The 26267-nt window shown below is 38.5% G+C and overlaps 3 protein-coding genes across 4 annotated transcripts; 1 reads left to right on the forward strand and 2 right to left on the reverse strand.

Annotated features, from left to right (window-relative positions):
• Positions 1 to 1252: 1252 nt before the first annotated feature.
• On the reverse strand, positions 1253 to 16524 carry frs3 (fibroblast growth factor receptor substrate 3). The gene is made up of 7 exons (XM_056400602.1): positions 16087 to 16524; positions 13997 to 14122; positions 13776 to 13864; positions 13417 to 13603; positions 12278 to 12439; positions 9937 to 10058; positions 1253 to 9855 (listed from the first exon to the last, which is right to left on the reverse strand). The coding sequence occupies exons 3-7, from the start codon at positions 13839 to 13841 to the stop codon at positions 8545 to 8547; spliced, it is 1848 nt and encodes a 615-aa protein (XP_056256577.1). The 5' UTR covers positions 13842 to 13864; positions 13997 to 14122; positions 16087 to 16524; the 3' UTR covers positions 1253 to 8544.
• A 2202-nt stretch (positions 16525 to 18726) lies between these two features.
• Positions 18727 to 21999, forward strand: tspo (translocator protein). 2 transcript variants are annotated; one of them, XM_056385781.1, is made up of 4 exons: positions 18727 to 18845; positions 20754 to 20929; positions 21035 to 21173; positions 21308 to 21999. In XM_056385781.1, the coding sequence occupies exons 2-4, from the start codon at positions 20757 to 20759 to the stop codon at positions 21479 to 21481; spliced, it is 486 nt and encodes a 161-aa protein (XP_056241756.1). In that variant the 5' UTR covers positions 18727 to 18845; positions 20754 to 20756; the 3' UTR covers positions 21482 to 21999. The 2 variants fall into 2 exon arrangements, with proteins under 2 accessions (XP_056241756.1, XP_056241747.1); XM_056385772.1 differs by lacking the exon at positions 18727 to 18845 and adding an exon at positions 19677 to 19839.
• Positions 22000 to 22586: 587 nt separating this feature from the next.
• Positions 22587 to 26258, reverse strand: LOC130175347 (ubiquinol-cytochrome-c reductase complex assembly factor 2). The gene is made up of 4 exons (XM_056385793.1): positions 26058 to 26258; positions 23380 to 23454; positions 22870 to 22936; positions 22587 to 22748 (listed from the first exon to the last, which is right to left on the reverse strand). The coding sequence occupies exons 1-4, from the start codon at positions 26193 to 26195 to the stop codon at positions 22639 to 22641; spliced, it is 390 nt and encodes a 129-aa protein (XP_056241768.1). The 5' UTR covers positions 26196 to 26258; the 3' UTR covers positions 22587 to 22638.
• Between the last annotated feature and the right edge of the window lie 9 nt (positions 26259 to 26267).

Raw genomic sequence — 26267 nt, forward strand, 5'->3', positions numbered from 1 at the left:
CTGCTTTTGCTTGAAGGATTGGATTTTGTAATGATAGTCCATTAATTGGCCTTTCATTTGTGTGTGTCACTTGTAAGGCTTACAGAAATTTCAAAGACTGGAAACAGCAAGTTCAGAGTTCACCTGGTACTATTAGAAGATAACAGTTCTGGGGACTTGAGCTGGGGTTAGTAAGAAAATGATGAAATGAGAAGCTGAACTTGCAGAATCTACAGTCGTCTTTTTACTCTAGTGGTTTGGAATTCCTCCCAACTTTGTTTAATCTGCAATAACATACTTTTGTCAACTTGGTGGCAGAAACAAGTTGTGAACACAGCACTAAAACACATATATCACCATATTAATATGATATGCTGTTAGCAAACAGTTGCTTATTTACACATCAGTTACAGAGCAACTTTTAACTCGGTTTTCGGTCTCCACCAACTTCTGAAAGAAATATCTGGCTCTTAAGCTGCTAAATGCTTATGGTAACCATCTTAGAAAACAACTACCTGCGGTGGCTGAAGCAGTGACACTGAACCGAAACATTTAATTTACATACCAAGGAATTCATCAATGAGCTGAGACTCACTATAAAGCTCCTTAAAACCAAAGGGACCTGCAGATTCAGATGATAATTCTCTATCATTACGAGAAAACCTCTTTCTCATTGTCATATTGCTTTACATTGTCATACATAGCTAATATAAAATATAAATTATCACCACTTTAATGACCCATAAAAACACCATTACATAACCTAAGATAAAAAATACATCGCACAGCTGCTTTACAACAATAATTTGCAGATGATTGTTTTTTGGCTCAATAATAATAATGCACTATTTACAGCGCATGAAAGGAATTTTAACTCACACAACTCAAGACCCATAATTATTGCAATTTAAATTCACCTGACTTATCTGCATTTCAGAAGTAGCCAAAACTTATTTTTTTTTGTCTTAAATCTCTTTTCCTTTAAATGAGCAGCCCTACCACAACTTCCTGTCACAGGTTTACACAAACGGAAAACACAGCTGCTGTTTGTAGTGAAAACTGCACTGGGAAACTGGAAATTCGAGATGATCATATTTCTGGGGCTAAGACAGAAATCAACACTCAAATGACAAACTGTAGCGCAAGTTTCATGACGTCATGTACAGGCATTGTCTATCTACCTGTGTTCTGTTACAACAAAATGAATTATTGAGCGCTTTAGTTACGTTAAAACCTCTCAAGACTTAACATTACTGACGCCAAGTAGAGTAGAAACAATAAAAGCTCTGCTTTATTTGTGAGGCTCCTCTTTTGATACAATAATTCAATAACCATAAAACAAGACAGACATACGAACACAAGACAAGACAGCTACTATTTAAGGCATATATTTACAGTTTGCTGTAAATCTCTAGAGCTAACAAGGACCATGCTCTCTGTACATCAAATTATTAAAATTGTTTACACACAGGCAGACACTAAGTACATGCTCAAAAAAAGTTAATATTCAGCTGCAAAAACAATTGTTGAATAAAATCACGATTTAATTTCTGATTTAAGCAAAAATGGGAAACATGATTATGTTCACTTGGATAGTAAGTAATTTATCCTGGGCAGGTTGTTGAGCTACAGACAGCTGTATATGTTCTCAACAAGAAGGCAATCTACTCTGAATGGTGTTTACACAGTTAACATCATTTCTCTCCTCAGGGTACAGAAATCCCTCACACAGCGCAGTTATTCTCAGCTGTTGGGTCGGAGGATGAATGATTATCCACACAATGGTTGGAGTATTGTATTACACACATTTAAACAGGCCCGTTTCATGTCTGTTTTAAATATTTCCTTTGAAAATAATAAATAGACCAGAGCAAACACAGCATTTCGCCTCCAGGAGTGATCAGGTTTGATCATCGACAGCCCAAAAAAGGTTCGGTGTTCACATAAGCTGCTTTGACCTGACTCGTTTCTTTCTCTCTTAAAAAAAGATTTTTTTTTTTTAGATCTTATACTGATCAGATTGTTGAGCAGTCGGTTCTGGTATATTTTTATAAAAATATTCTAGGAATACCTTAAAAATATCTTGTAAATGCTGTAATGTTAAAAATTTTACATGTTATGAACTGAAGAGGCACATGATCCTGGAGGGAAAAGCTTTGTTTGCTCAAATGCATTTATTGATTCTTTGAGACAATAAAGATTTGACTTAAAGAATAAAAAATGGACACTGTTTAGTGCGCAATAAGATATTTTCATTGCTTCATTTTAATATTAGAATTACATTTACTTTTACATTTTGCACAAATCCACACTCTATAATTGATAAAATTCAGGGTAAAATTCACCAAATGTCAGACTCACTTTGTTTTTGGGATGAAGAGGAGGTCAGATAACATACAATGCATCTCTGTGTGGAATGATTTAAGAATGAAAATGACCCAAATGTTTCTTTTGACAGTCCAACAGATGAAGCAAATCAGCTTTTTAAATTCACCTCTAATGGCAGCAATGATAAGACCCTCACTGCATACTCATTTATAAGCCATGGATGGACACAGAAACATACAACAAATATCTGAAGAAACTTTTTCAAACCCAGACAAAAACATAAAGAAGTTTTCCCTCTTTCAGCAAAAATATTTAGCATGGTTAAACCTTTAGCTGTGCATTCATATCACAAGTAGAGTCTACAACAGCAGTGAGTCACTCGAGTCTCACTTGATGAGTCAGAGAGTACCTGCAGTTCCTTGTAGGTCCCAGGTTTTGTCATGCTCAAGCATTATTTGGCACTCATTCAATTCATAAATTGATATAATAGTCACAAAGTTAGACCAATGCAACCTGTATGTAAATACACAAATCTGTCACAAAAATGTACAGCTCAGACCCGTACATGTACATCACCCACTGGTGGCGATTACACTCACTCAGTACCAGACAAAATCAAACCAGATTTAAAGAAAAAAAAAAAAAATACACAATCATAATCATAATAATAATAATAATAATAAGAGATATTACAGTTTTCTGATACTTTCAGTATTTTGACAGAGATCTATCTTGTAGCATGAACAGGAAGTTGAGGTTTTACAATATGTCATTTAGATTATGATTGATTGGTGGGAGATATTCCTTTGAACGTGATGAACAAAATTAGTTAAGAGCTCATGATGATGATGACGATGACGATGATGAAAACCACAATATGTAGCATTATGATGCAAACTGCTTTCATTTCTGTTCTTACTATATTCTTGAAATCTGACTTGTATATCTTATCTCACACTGAGTAGTTGCAAATTGGGAAAGTACACAAAAAAACAGAAATCTCTGAAAGGAGGTTTATTTCCACATTCTTCAGCACTATGAGAAGAAACGGCAGCTGATGAGAGATCAGATGGTCATGGAGTGCACCATAGCCACATGGCATTATAATGACAAACATACTCAAGTCTTTACTCATAGTTAACATCGTATGTTACAGAACATAAGAGTCATGATTCAACATCTTTTCAGTCACACTGAATTTGGCTATTGCACTGCATCTCACAAACCACTGAGCAGATTATCAAGGGTATGTTCTGTCTCATGTAATCTCAACAAATTATGATTCTTTCAGTTTTCAGCTCTAAAACCTGAAGGAATATTTCCACAATTTGGGAATATGCATTCTTGCTGGAAGTTTGATGACAAGATTGATACCACTCATGTCTGTATGCTAAATATGAAGGAAACAGCCAGGACAGTGTTAGGTTATCTTATCATCAAGACTGGGAAAAAGGGGGAAACAACTAGCCTGGCTGAGTCTGATCAATTTCCCATCGGTTTAGACAAAACCATGCCACGTATAATGAGAGCCTTGACAGAACGACCGAAGCCCTAACATTTTCATCTGAACTTAATCTGTAAATGAAATACAGCTAGCCTGGCTCTGTCTTAATATATACAATCCATCCACTAGCACCTCTAATGCTCACTAACACATTATAAAAATCCCCAATTTGTCATTTTATAGGGTGTTTTTCTTGGCCTGGAGCAATGACTTGTTGGGGTCTCCACTGGTTGCCTGGCAACTGCTGTCGAGTCCACAAATTATTTGACACTTTGGTTTTTGTATGTCTTACAATAGCATATAGTGTGTTAACCAGTGAACTTTTGAGGCGCTGGTAGGTTGGATTCTTTTTAACTTTTGGACAGAGCGAGGCTAGCTGTTTCCTTCTGTTTCCAGTGTTTACGCTAAACTAAGCTAATCTTCATATTTACCGTACAGACATGAGAGTGGTATCAATCTTCTTATCTAACTATGCAAAAAAAAAAGTGAATAAGCCTATTTCCAAAACTATTCCTTCAACAGACATCATTTTCAAATACAGTTTGGTGTAAAACAATCAGGAGTTGGCACATTTTTTTTTTTCTTCAAATCCAACTTTAAGTGTGAAACCACTTTGACTAAAGCCCCCTTTAAACTTCAGACTTTCAACAGGCGGTGACTTCTTTTTTTCCTTTCTTTTTTTTAACAACAGGCCGCCCTCATAAACAGCAGTGAAAATGTTTTCCAGCTTGAATATGAAAGGCACAGTGAGAAATTTCTTTAAAATGGACATTAAGATAGGCGTTCATGTTTGTACAGTGAACACAGAGCAAGCCCTTTTGTTAAACAACCCATTCAATAAATACAGTTTGGGGAACTTGGTTGTTATCTCAACCTGTGGCTCCTTGCCCTGCAGATTACACCAACAGAACCAATCATACCCACGAGCGGCGCTTAATCATTTCAGACACCTGTGAGAATTACGCCTTGGGCATAAACACTGAAGGTTATGAGAATGAAATGCTTGAGATAGCATCGACATCGAGCCAGTCACAGTAATGTACGTGAGAGTTGCACTTCTTTTGAACTCACATGAAAAGGTTTTAGTGCTGAACGATCTGCAAAACAATTATTTAACATATCTATTTATTTTTTATTATTAATCAGTAAACACAGGAGTATGTGGTAATGATGCTGCAATCACTGTTAACAGGTTTTAGGTGGTGGTGAGGTTACTGCGTTATGACAAAGATAATTGACACATTTAAACATGGACTTTTTTTTCTTCTTTTTCTTTTTTTTAAATGACCATAAAACCACATGTAACAATATTCTGAGAAATTAGATGAACCACTTGCTGCTTCCTGTATGAAACATTGTCACTGGTTTGAAAAGTTTAATACAATAAAATTTAAATGAAGTATTTGGCAATGGTGACCTACTGTATGGCACTGTAAATGTGAGTTTAAGCAAACACAGTGTCTGACAATCAAGAAAACAGGCATCTTTTTTTTTTCTTTTTCTTTTCTTTCATAGCTAAAATCTCACTATGAAGGAAAACATTGTACCTGAAATAATAGTAAGACTGCTGATTCACAGAAGAACAGGCGATTAAATACATTAAGCCCACAGCTCTATAGACTACTATTTAAATTTCACACTTCACACATTGGTCTGATTTCGATTGACAAAACAATAATTCACCTATTATTGCAAAAATGTAAACATCCCTCCGATGACAATATCTTTGCAAATACAGTCAAAAATGTGAGTATTGGGACAAGTTAAGAGTTGGCTTTTTTGTTATAGAAGAGACATTTTTTAAATCTCATACCAAAGTATGACCCTCAGGCAAAAATACACACTATCAACTTCTGACTTGGATTTATTTTAGGCTTCTGTGTTGGGAATGTTAATGACCAACTAAACAAAAACTGTTGCTCCCTTTTCACATTTCTATTACTATCAAATCAGTGGCACTGAAATCATTTATCAAGTAAAATTGCAAAAATATTTGTTAACTTGTGACGATTTTCTCTGTTTTTACATCTTTGTCAACTGAAGATTTTGGGGTTTTGGACTTTTGTTTGGAAAAAATGTTACCTTACAATTTTGATAACTTTTTTAATTAATTATTTGAGTAATTTATCATGGACATATTCATTGATTAATTGATCCAAGATTAATCTTTGTCAATTTAAATATTAAGAAAAAAAGAATGTGAAACATTGACTGTTTTTCTCTCATCAGATGTTGAAATGTGATGCTTTTATCATCATACGTTAAATATCTTTGGGTTTGGGGCTGTTCCTCTGACAAAAAAGCAATTTAAGACACCACCTAAGGGAAGTTATACATTTTTTGTTGACAGTTACGGGCTAAATGATTGACACTTAAGTTCTGGTATTTCACGTGACAGATTTCAGTTGGAAAATGGTCAATCATCATCTCTGCATTTCAGTTAATCAGCACTTTAACTCATGTTACACAGAAGCCAAAAAACCCTCCATATCAGAAGTTGAGAATTTGTATTCGTGTCTCATATTCATCTCTTTAACTCTGTTTAGAAAAAGATCAACTTCAGCTAAATGCCACAACACATCTGCGTTTGCAGGCCTATAGACGTGTATAAATCTAGAACATTTTGGCCTTCGTCTGGCGGCTGTAAATATCAACTTGATATGAGCGTTCAACAAAAAGGTGACAGCATCAGTGGGCCTGTGCTTCTGTTACCCCTCCTACCAGACAGCCAGTTTGTCAGGAGAACAATCTCAGTGAAATTTAATTTTGTCCAAATGAAACATTCTCTGAAATGGTACAATACATTTCTACTGCTCAGAAAAAATCTCAGAAGAACACAACAATGCTACTTCTATTAACAATATGGTAAAAGATCTGACATCGCGTAAGTTTTCACTTTGACAAGTACCTGTAGCTTACACGGGCTACTGTTAGTATGTACACGTAGCAGCATAAAACCACCATAGCTGTGATTATCAGACTACAAGATTACCATTCTTATATCTCGCTCCGAAATGGCTGTCGATGCGGATGAGGTGGAATGTGCAGTTTTTATTTATCTTAATTTCTATTTTCAGGTATTTTTTTTTTTTAAGTTTATATCCCAACTGCTTTCACCTTCTGCTTTTCTGTCCTATAAGTCCTAATGGCACGTTTGATTTTATTCATCATACAGTTTGCAATTAAGTTTTGGCACTTAAAATATAAATACAGTTTCTCTTTCTTTTAAAATATAATTACGCACAGTTATAACAGTAACACACCAGTGTCCAGTGATAATTTGAGGTGAAACTTTGGTCTCCATATTACCAACTGGATTACAAAACGCTGGTCATCACATGGAAAACAAAACTATTACAATTAAGAAGAAAAAAAAAAGAAAAAAAAAAGAATGAATAAATAATGAAATAAATAAATAAATATCTGACTAAGAAGGTTAATAAATAGCCTCACAAAACTCTTCACTGCATGAGTTGGCAACATACTTGATTACCCTTTAAATAGACCACTCACACCTGATCACTGACAAATTATAGATTCAGCACATTTTAAGTGAGGTTATAGCTTAATGCCACTATTTGAGGTTATCGATGTCTCCATCAAAACATTTAAATAAACTCTACCTACAATGCTGACTAAGAAATGTCCATGAAGTAATTTGGCCCCCTGCTTTTGGTAAAAGGACATGGTCGAACCTGTGGCTCCAGTGGAGAGGAGAGGGAGTAGTTACAAAGAGCGTTTCAGTGGCCCAGGGTCAAAAGTGCAACGTGACAAGCGTAAACAGCTGTGGACCTCCCGCAGGTCTGGGATGATTCGCAGGAAGTGTGATCGAAGATGATATGCTACTTTTTCTTCTGCTGCATGTGGATAGGAGGAGGGAGCCAGAGCTCGACTAATCCATGTGTGCTACTTTTACCATCATTCAGTTTAAGTCTAATTCTCCAAATATCACCAAATATCATTTTATTCCATTTTTGAATTGGACAAAACTATTTCTAAAATATGATAAAATACAATTCCATAGGATTGTGTGCAAAATGCTCTATAGGCATATAGTAACAAAGAATGGTCTCTTCCACCAGCCACAACATTAGACTTAGGTGCTTGTGATGAGGTACGAATATTGGCCAGTATCTTGGAGGAACCATTAACCTTCCTGCATGCCAACAACTGCTCTAAGCCTTCTGTAATGAGCCTCATATTTCTGACTCTCATTGTGTTTGAGTTAAAAAAAATTAAAAAAAACCACATGGATGTAGCATAACTAAATGATAGGGACAATAATATTTATGAGTGGAGATGGGTTTAAGAATTCAAATTTGCTAATACAGTATGGCAATGGATGCTTCCACTGAACAGAGGTCACTGCTCCAAGTCATAGCTAAGCATAAAATCATACATGTATGTTTTTCATATATATGTATGATTTTATGCTCATATATAAATATCCATAAATCCAGCAAACAGTTTTTGCAGTTAAAACTGCAGATTTCTCGAGAGAGCTTCACACCACATATCTAATAAATAACAAAATAAAATGGCAAATTCTCCTCAGAGATTTCTTATTTCCTTTTATATGCACAGATAAGTTTCAGTAAGTTTCTAATTAGGTACCTGTATCGTATTAGTCAGCCCGACAGTTGAATGGATGGATGACAGTGAAGGGTCCAGTGTGCTAAGATGAGGATAAGCCTTCATCTGTCTTCATCGCTCCTCTTCAGTTTGAACACCGTTTACAGAGGCAGGTCTGTGCTGTTGTGGCGAGTCTTTCTGGAAGTCCCATCATCCCTGGGCAGAGCTTTCTGCAGGTTGGACATGGCAGCGGTCTTCTTTAGGTCAATGACTGCGTAGCATTCACTGCGCCGGGGTGCCTGTGGGCCACATTTTTTGGGTGGTAGGCGCTGGTGCTGTGGCTGGGTCTGGGCACCCCCACTGCTGAGGGCTTGGCAAGGAGGTTCTCCCTCTAGGTCCACCTGGATGTAATTCAGCTGCCGCGATGGAGGCATGTGGCCGTGCTCACAGCCTCCAACCCCTGACCTCGATCGCCTGCCGAAATCAAAGCTAAATATTCGCCCCCCTCTGTCTGGCTGACATGGCCTTGGATGCGGGGGGCATGCGTGTCGGAGCCGGGGCGGCTGGACCTGCTCTGTGTTGACATAGTTCTGCAGGGCATCTCTGTGGATGCCCCGACCATCCTGGTGGTAACCGTTGGGTGTCCCAGGGCCTTCTGAGAACTCATAATCATCAAAGTCTTCCTCTTCTTCTTCATATTCCTCCTCATCCTGCTCATCATCTTCCTCTTCCTGCTCGTCATCCCGCTGCAGAGCTCTGTACTCCCACACCGGAGGCAGAGACGGCAGGTTCTCGTAGTTAAGCAGAGCTGTCCGACGATGACCTCCACCCATGCCTCTCTCACAGGGATAGCCCTGTGGGGGCAGAGACGATGGGCCGTGGGCGTGTGGGTGCAGGAGGGAGTGGGAGTGACTGTCCCCAGTGCTGCTGCTGCTGCTTGAACCCACAGACTGCGACACACTGCTGGGACTCAGCCGCTGCTTCCGGCCGCTTCTCAAGCCATTGATGTTCTCGTAGGTGAGCTCGCCGCTCTGGCAACCGTCCGGGTGCTCGTGGCCCGGGTGGCGATGCGCATGGTGATGGAAATGGTGATAGGAGTGAGAGTTGCACAGGTGCATAGAGGGCTCGTCTCCTTCCGTCTCTGAGCCTGTTGCACCCTCTACTGGCTGAAGGTTGTGAGGATTGTGCCCATGCCTCTCCCTCTCTCTCTCTAGCAGATGGCGTTGTGCTGGAGTGGGGCCCAGCATGAATTTGACCTCCTGTGAGGACGGCTGCAAGAACACCTGAGGATCTTTATGCTCCTCGAGGGGACAGCACCGCAGGTTGGACTGCGGGTTTCCTTGGCCCCCGACAGGCATCGCTCCCCGTGTTGTTTCAGGGAAAGTGCTGGGCCGCACCTCAGGTAGGGAGTGCACACAGTGACGCATCGAGAGATCCCCCTCCATGCTAACAGTATTTACATAGGTGTGGGTCTGTCAGGGAATATAAAAACTGGATCAAACTGTGAACTACGACAGATACCGTAAGCTACGAGGAGCATGGATAGGTCTTACCTGATCTTCCAAACCCATGAGGCTATGTCCATGATCGTCAGCAAGAGAGGGTTGGGAGGAATCGCCTCTGATTGGATAACCAGGGTATCCATTGGGAAAAGCCTGGACAGGGAACGCTGGAGCTGCAAACACAGTTTTGTGACAATATAAAGACAGATCAGATGGAGAACTGAGTCAGTGAGCTCAACATGGTGAGCCCAGAGAAAATGACGTGTCTAGAACAGGATCAAGCCACTGGAAAGTTAATGTTTTAAAAAGTGCATTTAGTGTAATATTGTGCATGTAATTTAAATGTTTTTGTTTATAACTGTAGACAAAACCTGACTTGGATCAAAAGATTCACTAGTTGTGCCTGTGTCAAAATTAAACAATATACTATGTTTTATTCCCCATACGTTTTCAGCAAGCTTGCGTTCATCAGGGTGGTCATATATTCCAGCTAACACGCACTATTCATTCATTAACACAGTCCAAACATTCTCAGTTTAGCTTGCCTTCACACTGTAAATAAAACACGAGCATTAATGACGGCGATCGTGATTTCTGAGGAAATAATATTCACTCACTTATAATTGAGGTAATGTAAAAAAAACCCATAAGTGTTCACCCACTTTACTTTATTTGGACTGACGTTAGAAAACAAAACATTTCTCAGAGACAAAAATCAGGGAAAAAAAATCACATCAGTATTTCTTGGGGGTTTTCGTATCAATGGCTTTTGAGATGAATCATTTCCAAGAGAATATAAATCATAAAAACAAAATTACAATTTTATGGTATACCACAAAACTGTTATTTTCTTCTCTCTGCAGGGGAGCACTGTGTGTACAGAAAACACTTGGAAAAGAAAAAAGGCTTAGCACAAGTTTCTGTTTCTATTTTTTGTCTATTAACTGGTAAATGAAGTGGACTAATGTCGACAAGAATATGACCCTGCAACACAGCAACCTTTTTAAGACCAGTACTGCGATCACAACCATCATTCAAGGTTAACACGGGGATCACCAACTACTGCAAATCTACTGAAATAAAGTGCTGCCTACCAACAATGACATGATCCAGCTGTCAAACGTAGCTCTGACACTGGCTTGCTCTACACAGGGGAATATCAAGCTATGGACTCACATCAGTGATATCTATTTTCTCTCACATTCAGCTTGAAAGATATAAAAACAAGTTTAGCCAGACAAACAAACGTCTTTCCTTTACTCCAAAAGAACTGCTCCGTGGAAAGTAATATCAATAATGTTAATAGTTTTTCCTGGACTGCTATATGTGCTACATAAGATGAGGTACCAGTGCCACAGTTTAAACCTGAAATAACTGATTTCTTTTATTTCTCTCTTCTTCCACTTGGGGGCAGCAGAAACAAGTCGTGAACACAAGAGTGACATATTGTCACATTTTAAGTTAATACAGGGAATTGTTAGCAGATAGTTGCTTATTTACACATCCAGCAGTCATGAAGCAACATTATCGTCATTCATTTGAAGTTGTGTTTATGGCCACCTGTTGAATATAAGGCCAATATTCACTCTCTTTTGTCTCAACCAACTCCTGATTGAAATATCTTTTATGTCTTTCGCTGCTAAATGCTTCACTATGTTCAGCAGCAAGTTGCTACCTGTGTGTGCTGTTTGGTGCTGAGCGGGTAGCGTACAGGTGGAGTTTTAGAGCTTTTTTGCTGAAAACAACTGCGACTGAATGCGACGCTGTGAGATCAGTGAGCATGAACCGAAACAGTAGAAGTTGCGAGCTGGAAAATGAAAACAATGAGCTGCGGATTCAGGTGATAATTCTCTGTAGGTTCGTCACTATGAGAGACCTCTTTGTTTTACGATGTCATTTGATACATTGCTGTTGTAGAAACACTGGTCATAGCAGAACACACTAATGTCTAATATTGAAGTATTCAAAATAACGTGATAAAAATTCAAATTCATATAAGACTAAAACGATGAATTTAAAAGAAGTAGATTTTCACAAGAAATTCACATCTCGCACTGTATCAGCTTTTAGTAAGATTCAACTGAACAATATCTCAATATGATCACGTTGACACAGCTCAAACATAGGAAGAGACATTTGACAACAACAGTAACCTCTCTCCCAACCAGCTGTATGAAGAGGATGTCTGTAGCTGCAGGCTGATGTGCTGAGGCTTAGTTTCACCTGGTGTTATTTTGATACCTTTGTGTCTCTGACTCAGTCCAACCTGTAGCTATTTATAGCTTACATATTCTGCTAAAATTTACTGCTGTACTGCTGCATGCAAGTTCTACAATTAATCACAAATCAAGTGTACAATTAGCAGGGCTCCACTTGTGTTTGTGTGACTCACTGTTGGGAGTCTGTGGCGTGCGAGACATGTCCATCTCCGGTGTGTGACCACTGCGACTCATCATCATCGACTCTTCCACCACGTTGATGCTGTTGCATTGCATCAGCTCCTGGAGCAAATTGAAGATCTCCTCTGCCCGGGAACACTTGAATGCAAATATTCCTAATCAAACGAGCATATTAACGACATCGTTAGGGTTCAATCAGACACTAATAACTCAATAAAAACACACAGAACTCTGTGGCTGAAGGATAGATGGTCATATAAATGATTTACACACACAATATCAATAAATGGTCCACTGACAATTTGGGTTCAGGTTTACATTATATTTTCTTCTTCTACCCCCCAAACAACAAAAAGGTTCCTGTGGCTAAATATGTCAGTAAATCAGTTAAAACTGGAAAAGTTGCAGTGGCCATGTTACAAAGTTACAAGTATACGTGAGAATCGTCTTATCCAATCACACTATATATGTGAAAAACATATGCCAAGATCAAACTTCTCAATGTTTTAAATTGGTATAATGGTAATAATGCTGCAGCGGCTCCATCCTCTTTTGCTTCACAATGTCAAAAGTTGTACGAGGGCTCTGCGCTGCTATGGTTTCAGTGCCAGCGAACATATCATATAAGTTGTCAAAGTAGAGAAGGCAAATAAATACTGACACACTAGTCTTTTTTTTTGGATGTTGTGAGGCTTCTATGATTATGCACATGTTGTCTTTCACTGTGACACACTACATGGGATAAAACAAGCAGCTGTTATGCACAGTGTTCATTTTAGTTCCCGATACGCCACGTCTGCAGGGTCAGGATGATATTGTGTAGTCTGAATTTGGCATAGGCCCTGTTTTTTTTTAATTTTTTTAACAGCAGACATTTTAACATTAACACTGGCGCCGTTCAAAGTTTAAAGTGTCCCATTAAGCCATGACAGGGTGACAGGGTGACAGTGAGCAGCTAAATGGAATTCAGCCGTTATTCATTTTATCGTTTACACCGGTGCTTCTCCTAATCTGAAAAGTCAAAATGTCTCCTGTGAAAAAGTTTCCGTAAGCAAATTAATGTAAGTGGTTAAGTGGAACAAACACATTTACACAGAGAGAAAACCAGAGAAACAGAGAAAACTTTTCTTACCCTGCCCAGTTTGACAGCGGCGACCGCTCTCAAAAGAAAATAGGTTGGAGTCGTAGCCGTAGCGCCGCAGGCAGAGATACGGCCACCGGATGGCGTCTCTCTTGCGTGTGTGAAGAATGAGCTCGGTCTGTGTGAGCTCCATGATGCCAGAGCCCAGCTCGTTGCCCTCATCGTCCACATTGGTGACCTAGAAAACAATATAACGTGAAGTGAAGGAATCAAAAGAGCAGATTTTCACAGTGTGAAATACTTGAGTTTATCACAGCCTAATGACACATGGAGACAAACCGTACAAGTGGCGCTGCCACAATACAATCACAATGCAAAACAGAACTTAAGAGATATTAAGGATTATTAACCTTAAATTTAGTGAGATGGTTGTCTCGGATGGGGTCTCTGTACAGACAGCTCCAACAGCTCCCCATAGCTTCAGCAGGCCAGCTGAAACCTGTCACAGACCAAGCAAACATCACCACCCACTGCCTTTAACAACGTCAACAACTTGAAGCTATCTATGCAACACAAACAAAAACAACACTGAATGTCTCCTTCAGGGAACATTCATGCTTAAAGCTCTTACCTAGTCCAGGCCATCAGTGTGAAGGGATTCACGTCTCAATCCCAGGATCTTCTACTGGGCATCGGCATCAGAAGCCACTTAGTTTGTTGGACTGACATCTTCAAGAGAAGCATGACGTTGTCCCCCCTGAAACCAGGAACCACATTTAGATTTAGACAGAGAACTTTTCAAATATCAAAAATAAATTTGGTTCATCTTTGCAGTCATGCAGGTGGATTCAGGGTATCATGGTGGTGTAGGGGATTTAAGACGCTGAACCTGTTGCACGTCATCATTCCTTTCCTTCTCCTTTCATTCCCTGTCAACTCTCTACTAGCCACTATCAAAATAAAGACAAAAACGTCCAAAAAGAAATAAAGGCATATGTCAGAGGCAATGTCTATCACGGTGCCCTTAGTTTTTTTTCTTCTTTTATCTTAATCTACAACAATAAAAAACATTAAATAATAGTGTCAAAAGATTTCAAAAGCCTTCAAATAAACTTTCATAAAAAAATATTTCAAATTATGATCAAACATGAACCGTTATGATTATTTAATGACAGTTACTCAAAATAACTACCAGAATAAATGTCTTACTTAGATGATGAAGGCAGTGAAATGTGGTTTAAAGTACAAATGATCATTACATGATCGAATATGTCATATCTGTATTAGCACAAATATTGACCTTATTTAGTGATTCAGATATCAGCAATTTTAATAGAAAATTAATTGTTTACTTTTATTTACATCCTTACACATTAAACTTCATGTTACCTTAAAAATCCCCTATGAGAACTTCAATGAGTAGTCAATTAATTGATTACTCAATCAACAGGAAATTAATGTGCAACCATTTTGATAGTTGATTAATCATTTAAATTATTTTCAAGGAAACAACCTCTGGTTTCAACCTCTGATGGTGACAATTTGCTTTTCTTTCCTTTGTCATAGACGATAGTAAACTGAATGTCTTTGATATGGTCAGACCAAACAAGACATCCGAGGATGTAACCTTAAACACTGTTTTCTGATATTATATAGACACCTGTATTGTGTGTCTAAGGAAGGTTGATTGACAAAATAATCCACAGATTAATCAATTATGAAAATAAAGACCTAATCCCAAAGGTGTCCAGAACTTGGGGAGAAAAGAGCACAGGTATCGCACCGGTACCCAGAGCTGAGGAAAAAGTTGTATCACTGCATACAAGTTATAAACACTGAAAAGCGAGTAAGTGAACCTTTGAATTGACATTATTTTGTCACAGATCTCCTATGAACAGTTACAAAAAAAGATACTACTAATTACCTGAAGAGTAATGTACTCATGAGAAATAGTACTGTGAGTTTCCTAAATCGCAAACAAAAGGTCAATATATAACAGACTCACTGGATCATTTTATCATCTACACAGAGCAATCTTACAAATCTGCCCTGAGCTCTAGACTAAAACGTTACACTCAACACTGAACAGACAATATCTCCTGTTTTTTTTTTTGTGCTCACTCCTGCACCTGTGATCATCGTCCTGTGATTTCTGCTCCTCATGTCACCCTCACACACAGGCTACAAACACATTTCACCGCCGCATTATGTGAGCTCTAACCTGGGCCTCCACATCTGACTGGAGATGCCAGGCTGGACTACACACCAATTCTCTCTCTCTCTCACACACACACTCTCTCTCTCTCTCTCTTCCACACACACACACACACACACACACACACACACACACACACACACACACACACACACACACACAGAGCTACCTTGAATCAATGCGACCAGGCTAAAGAGCTAAGCTACATTACACTCTTGCCACACAGTTAGTGTTGAATGGGCTTTCCCCTCATCTCAGCTGTTTACAGCCTTTTGCTCAATTAGCCAAGCCGACGCAGAGCCCCCAAAACAAGCCAACGGCGAGCCTTCATCTCCCCCATCAATGTGCACAGACTCCAGCACAGCCATGCTACCATGAAACCCGCACACTGACACTAAATGCACGGTTCAATGACCATTGCTTCTCACTGGTGTGAGGATACAATAGCGTGAGCACATAGCAGTCAAAGGGTAAGTGGAGAACGACAGCGATGGTTTGCTACTCACATGTCTGGCACGGATTTTTTTTTCTATATTAGCCCTAATGCGAAATAAGCATTGAGACTGCGATTAGTAATCGGCGGCGGCTGCTGCTGCTGCTGCTGGTAGCGGGATGTGGCACTTGCACGACAGAGACGCGAATAAAAGATGCAGAGAGAGCAGCAAAAAAAAATGTTGTTATTTTTTTTTCCTCCTATTACGCCCCCCTACTGCAGCACGGGCCTCTCTGCCTGTGTGACATTTCCCAAGCAGCTGGGGTGAGAGTTCACAGCCAGACAACGAGGCTGAGAGGAGCGGCAAGAAGGTAAGAAACGCTGGAGGACCAGAGAGGAAAGGTGTGCCTGCCTGACAGACGGTGAGGAGGGGCAAAAAACCACATACGCTGGGAGGAAGGGGCATCACTTGCAGTGTATACAGCGTGGTTTCACTGTACAGAATACATAGTGGTGTTTTTACAGGGAGAAATACATGTATGTGTCTGTGACTTTTTATTTAAAGATTTTATTCCCTCCATCAAGCCTTTTGGGGGTGTGGGGCCCCAAGGGCCCCAAAACCATTATGATATAATCACTGTTTTTCATGAAAATAAAACATTTATGATCGCAACAGTATAAACACATGAACCTTTTGATGCTGTGTCAAGCTTGAAACACCCAGAGAAGCCACTCCAAGCCTCTTTGTGTTCATCATGCCTGTATTTGTGCACATGAGCATCTTTAATTGGATGACTCTCCTCCTTGTTGTGTAAAAATATAGATAGCAGGAAATTTGGTAATCACAGTCTTCATCTGTACTTTAAGTTCCCGTCTCTTACTTCTTAAATGTTTTTTTTACTAATGTAAAAAGTATATAAATTTGTCAAGTCTTTACAAGACATGCAGTCCCAAAACGCAAATAAAGTATCTCACACAAGTCTTCTTCCATGAGTTTTACCCAAAGCAACATATGTTCACTCTGCCATTTGAACCTCCCCGTATGGATTGTTCTTGCACTGCTCAGAGATTCTGTACCTCACAAATTCCCAGACACCTCAAGGTTTTAAAACCAATTTCACTAACCAAGGAAGTTTTATGAAATTTTACAAATTAATTTATCATGAACTAATTCATTACATTTTTACAATATTGACACTGTTTTGATTGCACTGTCTAGTTGGTTTGTTTGGGATTGTTATGTATTTCGACGGGTCCCTGTGTTTTATATGTCCATGATGCAGTGCTGACTGTGGCATTAGCTTTTAACCATTTACGAATGAAAAATATTTGTAAACTTACTGAAATGTTAAAAACTTAAAATATGTAGAGTCATAAGAACAAGGCACTGATGAGATCTTATCATTCTCCTATCCAAAATTTTAATTGAATGATTATACTGTATATCATTTTAGCAATTAGTTTTTTTTTAGAAGCTGCTTGTGAAGAAGAAGAAGAAGAAGAAGAAGAAGTTACACAATAACTTAAATGTGAAAAACCCGGTGTTGGAAGAATACCACAGTGCAGAAGCATTCTACAAGTAAAAGTCATGCATTCAAAATTTTACTTAAGTGAAAGCACAAAAGAAAAAATGCTTACTATGCAGAATCACCTATTTCAGGATAATATATTGTTTTTTGTAATTACAGATGCAAATATATAATACTACGTAGTTTAATCTACAGTAATAGAAAATGATTGATTTGTTAGTTATATTTTGAATTCATAAAATGAATCTGCAAAGTTACTAGTAACTAATATTTTCATTCCTACTGAAGACATATTTCTTTAAAACAGGTCATAAATATATTATTTCATTTAAGAAAAAAAAAAAAAAAAGCTCAGTAATTTCCTTAAACAGTTGGGCACTGTAGTTTTAGGAAATATTACTCCAACAGGATATGCTGTAACATGCATTTTTGGGGACTATTTTAAGCAGTGGATTAACACACATTTATTGGTCTTGTGAGAATGGAGTATTGACTCAAAACAAAATATAGTGCTCACATTCATTGTAACGAAGGAACATGATGCTCAGTGCAATGGTGTGGCTGATTCATGGAGAGATCACTGAATGGCAGAGGGCTCAGTAAGCCTCTGGGCCAGGGTCTCTGTTTTTCTGCATTTAATCTTGGAAAGACACAAAAAGAAGCAATATGACTGCAAAGAGACTAACAAGACAACGAAAGAGACACAATTCCTGCAAAGAGATTCAAAATGACCATAAGGAGATGCAAAAGTATCTCAAAGAGAAACGGAATGATCATAAAGAGGCACAAAACAACTGCATAGAGACATTAAACTGAATCTCTAAAACAGGTGCCCAGGATCCCATTTTCTCATAATCCATATGTGGGCTCATGGTGTGTTTTTAATGTGTTTTGAACAACAAGTCTATGTTGTCTGTGACATAGAGGAGGAAGTTAAATCAGGTATGAGGTAGAATACTTTACAGGATCAACTCCTTTTTCAGTGCTTTCATGACATTTTTTGACAAGATATATCCTTTAACAATCTCTAATGAGTCTAAATGTAGCTTGCTTTTGCAACCCGGCTAACTATTTAACCTGTTTTTCAAGTTTTAGTTGCCATTATCAGTATTTTAACTTTGTGCAAAATCAGAAAAACAGAACCACACAAAAGAACAGTAGCTGCCCATGAGGGGGTGGGGCGGTGGGAACTATCTTGACGGTTTCGTGATCTTTGCTGTCTCCTCTCCTGTCACGTATACAGCTGTGCGCATTTTGTAGGCATCGAGGAAATACGAAATAACTGGCCGAGCAGGAAGCAAAGGTAACAACAGCCCCTGTATTTTTGACCTTTGGACTACTATGGCGTTATAGCTTACAACATATTTATTTAACCACGAAATACTCCATCAACCAACGACGCTGAAGTTGGCTTCTGATTCGCAGACAGACGATTTACAACAAGCGATGAGGGCATGTATTTATTAAACTGCTAAAAATAAAAGTTTGATCTTAAGTGAAAGCTTAAAAAATCCTCAACCTACCCCTCATATAAATTAATTAAAATATTTCTAAACTCTCTCAAAGAATACCGTGTAAATTTATATGCAATCATCACCTGAGCTCTGCAGTTAATCATTTAATACATTTTACTGATCAATTGACAATGTCCCACTGTAATATCAAATTAAATGTCAGAAAATAGTAAAATTAGTCAAATCTAGCTATAATTTCCTGACATATATTGAAGGTGCAACATCTTACTGATGGTAACAGCATTAATAAGCCATAAATCACGGAATGTTGGGGTGCCTTTTTTTCATTTTTATTAAATTATAGTCTTACCCTACTTGTAATGTAATGGGATGATCCAGCTAATTGTCAGTAAAGCATTTTTGCTGGTTTGGTCTTAAGGATTTGTTGATATTACAGCAGTTCCAGATAAATTTTAAACCAGTAAATACAGACTAATATTAGCTAGTAAACATTATAATGTGGATAATTTACTTATTTGAAGAACCGCGGTTGTACTGCCCAGCTAGAAACCAACTTCAACGACGTCACTAACTGATTATCCTAAAGGAGACCGCTGGTTGGTTACCGCGCAGTGACGTCACAGTGTTTGGCTCCGTATGGCAGCAGCTCTGGGCGTGTCTGCGAAGTGACCGCTCCGATAAGACTGCCCTGCCCGTCCAACACACTTATATCACAAAACAGCAGCATGCCAGACGGTTTCACTGTAGATGTGTAGATTTAGTTCGACAATACAACATATATACTGTACATACTGTGCAGAGGAGCTGACAGTCGAGTGAAGGGTAAGTTACCTTAACCTACAGCTCATAACCTTCCTACAATGTTGACAGTAAAGTGAACGGTCGTTTTGCGCCACTGAAACTTTGACATAGAGTTTTTTAGTGCCGTAAAACTGGTGTATATTATGTCTTCCCAATGAATGTCTTTGCACATAAAACGAAGAAAAAATAGATTAGCTTAAAATTAGCATGCTTTTCTGTTGTGCTAAAACAAGTTAAGTCATGTAATGTTTACAAACAACCATACCTATCAACCAGTTTCTAAAGCCTAGACATCCTCCAGGTTTTTGATTGTATTTTCATACCTTCTGTAGCCCTACAGCCTTTGGTGGTTATTGTTGTCAAGACAGCATGAAAATCAACTTCAGGAAACACTCAAGTAGCTTGAGTTTGATATTGTCAAAGGTTCATTGTGGAGACTTTGTCACATTCATTCTAAATTTCCATTCAGTGACACCAGCTGATAAAACCTGAAGTATAGCTTTATTGTCCTAAAAAACGTTGCATTTTCATATTAACAATGGAAACTAATGTCTACTTGCATGTGACAGATGGTGATAACATGATAGCTGTTTGCTGTGGCTCTAAAAACCCACCGCACACTACTTGCCCATTACCAAACAGCACAGACAGTTAATGAGTAGCTGGTGAACATATAGTGTTGTTGCTAAAATTATATTTTTCTCAGGAGTTGATGGAGACCAAAACACAGCTGGAGGTGAAGGAAACTATTACAAACTTGTCTAACAGCAAAAGCCAATTTGATCAGGACACAGCTAGTCTTTCACCGACAGTTGTGTGTCCTGAGTCCCATGATGCAGAAAAATGTTCTGTTATCTGTTCAAAAATAATTACTGTAAATGAAATAGTAGATGCAGAGTAGAGGTTAAACATATTATGTCCTGCTTTTCTCTCAGAAAATGTGGCTGCCTATGATTGGGATGACCACCCTGCCACACTTGGGAGGGCTCTATGGCGGTTACATCACACGCAAAGAGGTGAAGACTTGGTACCCAACCCTGGAGAAACCATCATGGCGCCCACCAAATGCTGCATTCCCAGTAGTGTGGACGTGTCTATACACAGGCATGGGGTAAGACTCATTGACCGAGTCCTACAATCCCTGAGATCTATAGCTGCAGTCTTTTCTCCTCTGTAGCATCCTCCTCATCCATTGTCTTATTTTTAATTCATGCAGGTATGGCTCCTACCTGGTGTGGAAAGAGCTGGGCGGTTTCACTGAGGATGCACTGGTTCCACTGGGACTTTATGGGCTACAGCTAGCTCTGAATTGGGCCTGGACTCCTATTTTCTTTGGTGCACACAAGCTGAAATTGGTGAGTTAAACACACAAATGCAATTATTTATTTTGATTGAGACACCACATGAGAAGATAATGTGAAGTGTAGTGAGTGACAGCTCAATATTATGCATTGTTGTCCATTTAACGCCATCTCTTTACCCAATTCAGGCCCTCATGGAGATTGTACTTCTTACCGGGACTGTTGCAGCCACCATGGTTTCTTGGTATCCCATTAGCCGCACTGCCACTCTGCTCATGGCGCCCTACCTGTCCTGGCTGTGCCTTGCCACCTCTCTCAACTACTGCATCTGGAGAGACAACAGTGAAGAAAAAGAAGAGTAGAGTAGTAGAGTTCTGTGTTCTTTTGAAAGACTACTTAAATTTGGAATCATTACAAATTTGAACATTTTAAAATTATTTTTCTTTCTATGAAATTCCAGTGGAGTTTCACAACTTAGTCCAACTGATCTTGGAGGATTGATAATATAATATGAGCTCAAAGACCAATCAATATCTGCATATATGATGGCCAATGTTCAAAAGTTGTTTGAAAAAAATCATGATGAAGCCAGTTAGAAGTCTTTGTAAAAAATATCCAACTTTTAAAAGCTGCTGAAAAATACCAATATATCATAAAGAATTTGTCAATATTCAAGACAAAAATGCAACATTGATCAAGCAACTGGATTAAATTTAAGTAAGACAGATTTTTTAAAATAAAGTCTTGAGTTTTTTAAGTTATGTAAAACTGAATTCATTCTTTTTTTTCCTGAAAACTGGGCCATGTGTACATTTATGATAAAGAAAGTCTTGTGTTGAAATTATTGCTGATTCTATTAAAATAAAAGATTTCTGTCCAATTTACTATTTAAATGTGTATTATTTCCACAGCACAGCCATGGGTGAGTGGCAGATTAAAAATTTAAATTTGTTCTAAGTTTTAGTATATATGCCTTTCAGGACAAGTAATAATGCAAAGTAAATCACACAGACACACAGCAACTTAGACCACTACCAAGGCTGCACAACCCACTTAATGTATCCTAATAAAATAATATAGAAATTTTTGTGTATCTGGATCTGCATCAAAATTAACATAGGGATAGGCAATTATAGGATGAAATGATATTATAACCTTCAGAATGTTTTAATGTTCAGAAATGTTTTTTAAAATTAACTTGTTTGGGTTTCCAACAGTTTTGAAATATCATAAACAAGCTGACACAAAAACAAAACTGGTGGAGGTAAACATAATTTTGCATTGTAAAATGTGTCTCTTTACAGTGCTTTTAGTTTAATTCATGTTCAGGAGAGAATTTATTTCCCCTCTTCTTTTTCCTTTTGTTGTTATGTTTTTTAACTCCAAAGCGACTATACAACTAACATCTCCAGGGTTTAAATTGTTTGAAATGTTCATTATAACAATTCATTAAAAATCAGTCCAAAATGATACCAACAATAAGCTTTATTTCTGTACATGCAATGAGAAAAGAATGAAGTTATTTTTCAGGAGCTTTCTCTGGAACATCTTCTGGAGTTTTGGAGGAGAATCTGTCCATTAACGTCTTCCACAGACCCTTTTTTTCCTCGTCCGTCTGTTGCATACTCCCTGTAAAATTAAAATGAAGATGAAAGTTACGGTAATTTCTTTTTACAAATTAATTGTAATGAAATGTTTTTTTGGGGTTTTTTTTGGTAAAAGTCAAGAGACAACACAAACAAAAGCATACCTGACAAAAGCACTTTACATTCTTCCGCCGTGACGCCAGTAAAGCTTGTGTCTCTTACACGAGGAAACTGCGTACGGATACAAAGAGATGTTTGCATTGAATACATTAAAGTCTTTTTATACAGTTTGCTGGGTTTCACACGGGAATAGATAAAAAACAAACATACATTCCAATATGATTTTAAAAGTGCCGCTATATTTACAGACTATCTGCACAAAGCTACTGACACCTTTGCACTTACTATAAAATGTTTTATTATCCTCACCACAGATTGAATGCTACTAAGAAACTGTCACAAGATTTTCTTTACCGTCTTAAACAAGATGGAGAAGTTATTCCCTATCTGATACATTTCATGTTAACCACAGCTGTGGAGGGGAATGTATAGTTCACAGACGGATTTGTCTTTCATCTTTTGCATGTAAAAAGGAAAAAAGGAACTGGCCAAATACTTTCCTGAAGTCATTACAAAGAAGTACCTGACATAGGCCTATGTGAATATATACTTACCCGTTGTCTATATGCGTTGCCATTAATTCGGGCCAAACTTTCATACATCTGGTCACATTTCTCTGGATCTGAGATCTGGAAGGAAAAAGTTCAGTTAGTTAAAATGCAAAGAACTGAACAGATATAATATATAACTGCTGGGTGTTTAAATATGTAATAATGAGCTATATTTCACTCATTTATCATGTTTGTTTTAAAAAATTTTAAGTAGAATAACTTTATAACCCATTTGATACAGGTGGCTGATGTTCTCTGCAGATATCAGTATTGGTGTGTAGTGCATGTTGGGCGATAGGTAACAAGAACTTGCAGTACAGTATATTTTTGTTGCAATTGTTTGTGTTGTATAGTTGTCTTGATGCTTAATTAATTTTCAGTGAATTTAACTTAAGATCCTCTGTTACGTCTGCTGTTAGTTGTCTCTTTTTGATACTGTAAAATGACTGACTGATATCTTTAACTTCTGCAGCTTGTACATCAGTAGCTGCCTCCATCCTGACTCTACATTTGGAAATGAGCTTATAGCTACAGTGGAGGAAATAATTATTTGATCCCCTGCCCCTTACAAAGACATGAACAGTCCATAATTTTTATGGTAGGTTTATTTTAACAGAGAGAGACAGAAAATCAACAAAAAATCCAGAATCCAGTTTCAGCTCCCTCCACAGATTTTCTATGGGATTATGGTCCAGAGACTGGCTAGGCCACTCCAGGATCTTAATGTGCTTCTTCTTCAGCCACTCCTTTGTTGCCTTGGCTATATGTTTTGGGTTATTGTCATGCTGGAAGACCCATCCACGACCCATCTTCAGTCTTCTGGCTGAGGCCAGGGGGATCTCATCCAAGATTCCACGGTACATGGCCCCGTTCATCGGCCCTTCAATGCATTGAAGTCTTCCTGTACCCTTAGCAGAGAAACAGCCCCAAAGCAGAATGTTTCCACCTCCATGTTTGACAGTGGGGATGGTGTCCTTGGGGTCATATTCAGCATTTTTCTGCTTCCAAACATGGCGGGTCGAGTTGATGCCAAAGAGCTCAATTTTGGTCTCATCTGACAACATCACATTCTCCCAAGCCTTCTCTGAATCATTCAGGTGTTCACTGGCAAACTTCAGACGGGCCTGTACATGTGCCTTCTTGAGCAGGGGGACGTTGCGGGCACTGAAGGATCTCAATCCATTACGGTGAAGTGTGTTACCAATGGTTTTCTTGGTGACTGTGGTCCCAGCTCCCTTGAAATCATTAACAAGCTCCTCCCGTGTAATTCTGGGCTGATCCCTCACCTTTCTCAGAATCATCCTTACCCCACGAGGTGAGATCTTGCATGGAGCTCCAGAGCGAGGGCGATTGACTGTTATCTTGTATTTCTTCCATTTTCGAATTATCGCGCCAACAGTGGTCTCTTTCTCATCGAGCTACTTGCTGACGCTCTTGTAGCCCATTCCAGCCTTGTGCTTGTCTACAATCTTGTCCCTGGCGTCCTTTGACAGCTCTTTGGTCTTACCCATGGTGATGGAGAGGTTTGAATGGAAGAGATTGATTCTGTGACAGGTGTCTTTTATACACATAACGAGTTGAGATTAGGAGTACTTTCCTAAAAGGGACAGGACTAATTTGACTGCCTCATGGGCACATAACCGGTCTGTGGGGGTCCGAATTCTTGCTGGTTGGTAGGGGATCAAATACTTATTTCACTCAATCAAATACAAATTAATTTATAACCTTTATTTAATGTTTTTTTTCTGGAATTTTTGTTGATATTCTGTCTCTCTCTGTTACATTAAATCTACCATAAAATTTATGGACTGTTCATTTCTTTGTAAGGGGGTAAACTTACAAAATCAGCAGGGGATCAAATAATTATTTCCTCCACTGTATATCTGGTGCATTACATGTATTGTTCCTGTTAAACAAACAATAATTAATGTTATGCAAGTTTACTTCACACTCACTTAAAACATTTTTCTTTTCTTTTTTTATCAGAGACCCTTTCCTTTATTTTATGTCTTTTTATTCAGTTTTAATTTCTATTTTATGATTTCTTCTATCATCATACACTTAGCACTTAAGTTTTGAAATGTGCTCTACAGATTATATAAACATTGTTATTATTATTGCACTTTGATTAGTTTATGACCAGATTTAAAGGATATTTATTTAAAAAATATTCGGCCAAGTGATCCGTTTAAGTTTAAGAAATATCGGTCAATACAGTATTTTTTAAACTCCCAAGTATCTAATGAATCCACTGTCAGTCAGAACTAATAACTACCATGAAAATAAATTTAGTAAAATGTGTAATACTTTTATCTGACATGTAGTGAAGTATAAATATAGTGAAGTATGATATAGAACCATCTAAGGAGAACAAGTAGCTAGCCCAGAAGTGTACTGAACAGTAATGCACTAAATGCACTTACACGCTCCCACAAACACTGTTTACATGATGAAAGTTTTAGTCTCTTTTGTGTCGTATTTACCATGTAGATACAAACACAGCTTAATTAGTTGAAGCCTCTACAGCTGCATCTACTGAGTTCACAATAAAGAGGCTCCAAGGTTTAATAACACACGGTTAGGGCACACAAGGTCGTAGGCTATCAGTCCTCCTAACTGCAAGTAAAACCCTCAGCTTAGCTCGGTTTGTTCGTGTAGCAGAGCTGTGGCAGCTACAGTACCTGTGTGTTTTCACCCTCACGGAAGGCGGAGGCTACTTTGTGCCGCAGGAACGTCCCCAAATCTCGGCCTTTCTTGGTCTCATCACGGGGCCACTCCTCGCACAGCTTCAAGAACCGACGGTACCGAGTGGCGGACATAGCTGGACGAGGAACAATTGGTAGGGACGGATAGTTGAATAAGAACGTATGACGTTTGAGCTTTATCGCGCA

The sequence above is a fragment of the Seriola aureovittata genome, chromosome 2 (assembly GCF_021018895.1).
Source record: "Seriola aureovittata isolate HTS-2021-v1 ecotype China chromosome 2, ASM2101889v1, whole genome shotgun sequence".
NCBI classification, from domain to species: Eukaryota; Metazoa; Chordata; class Actinopteri; order Carangiformes; family Carangidae; genus Seriola; species Seriola aureovittata.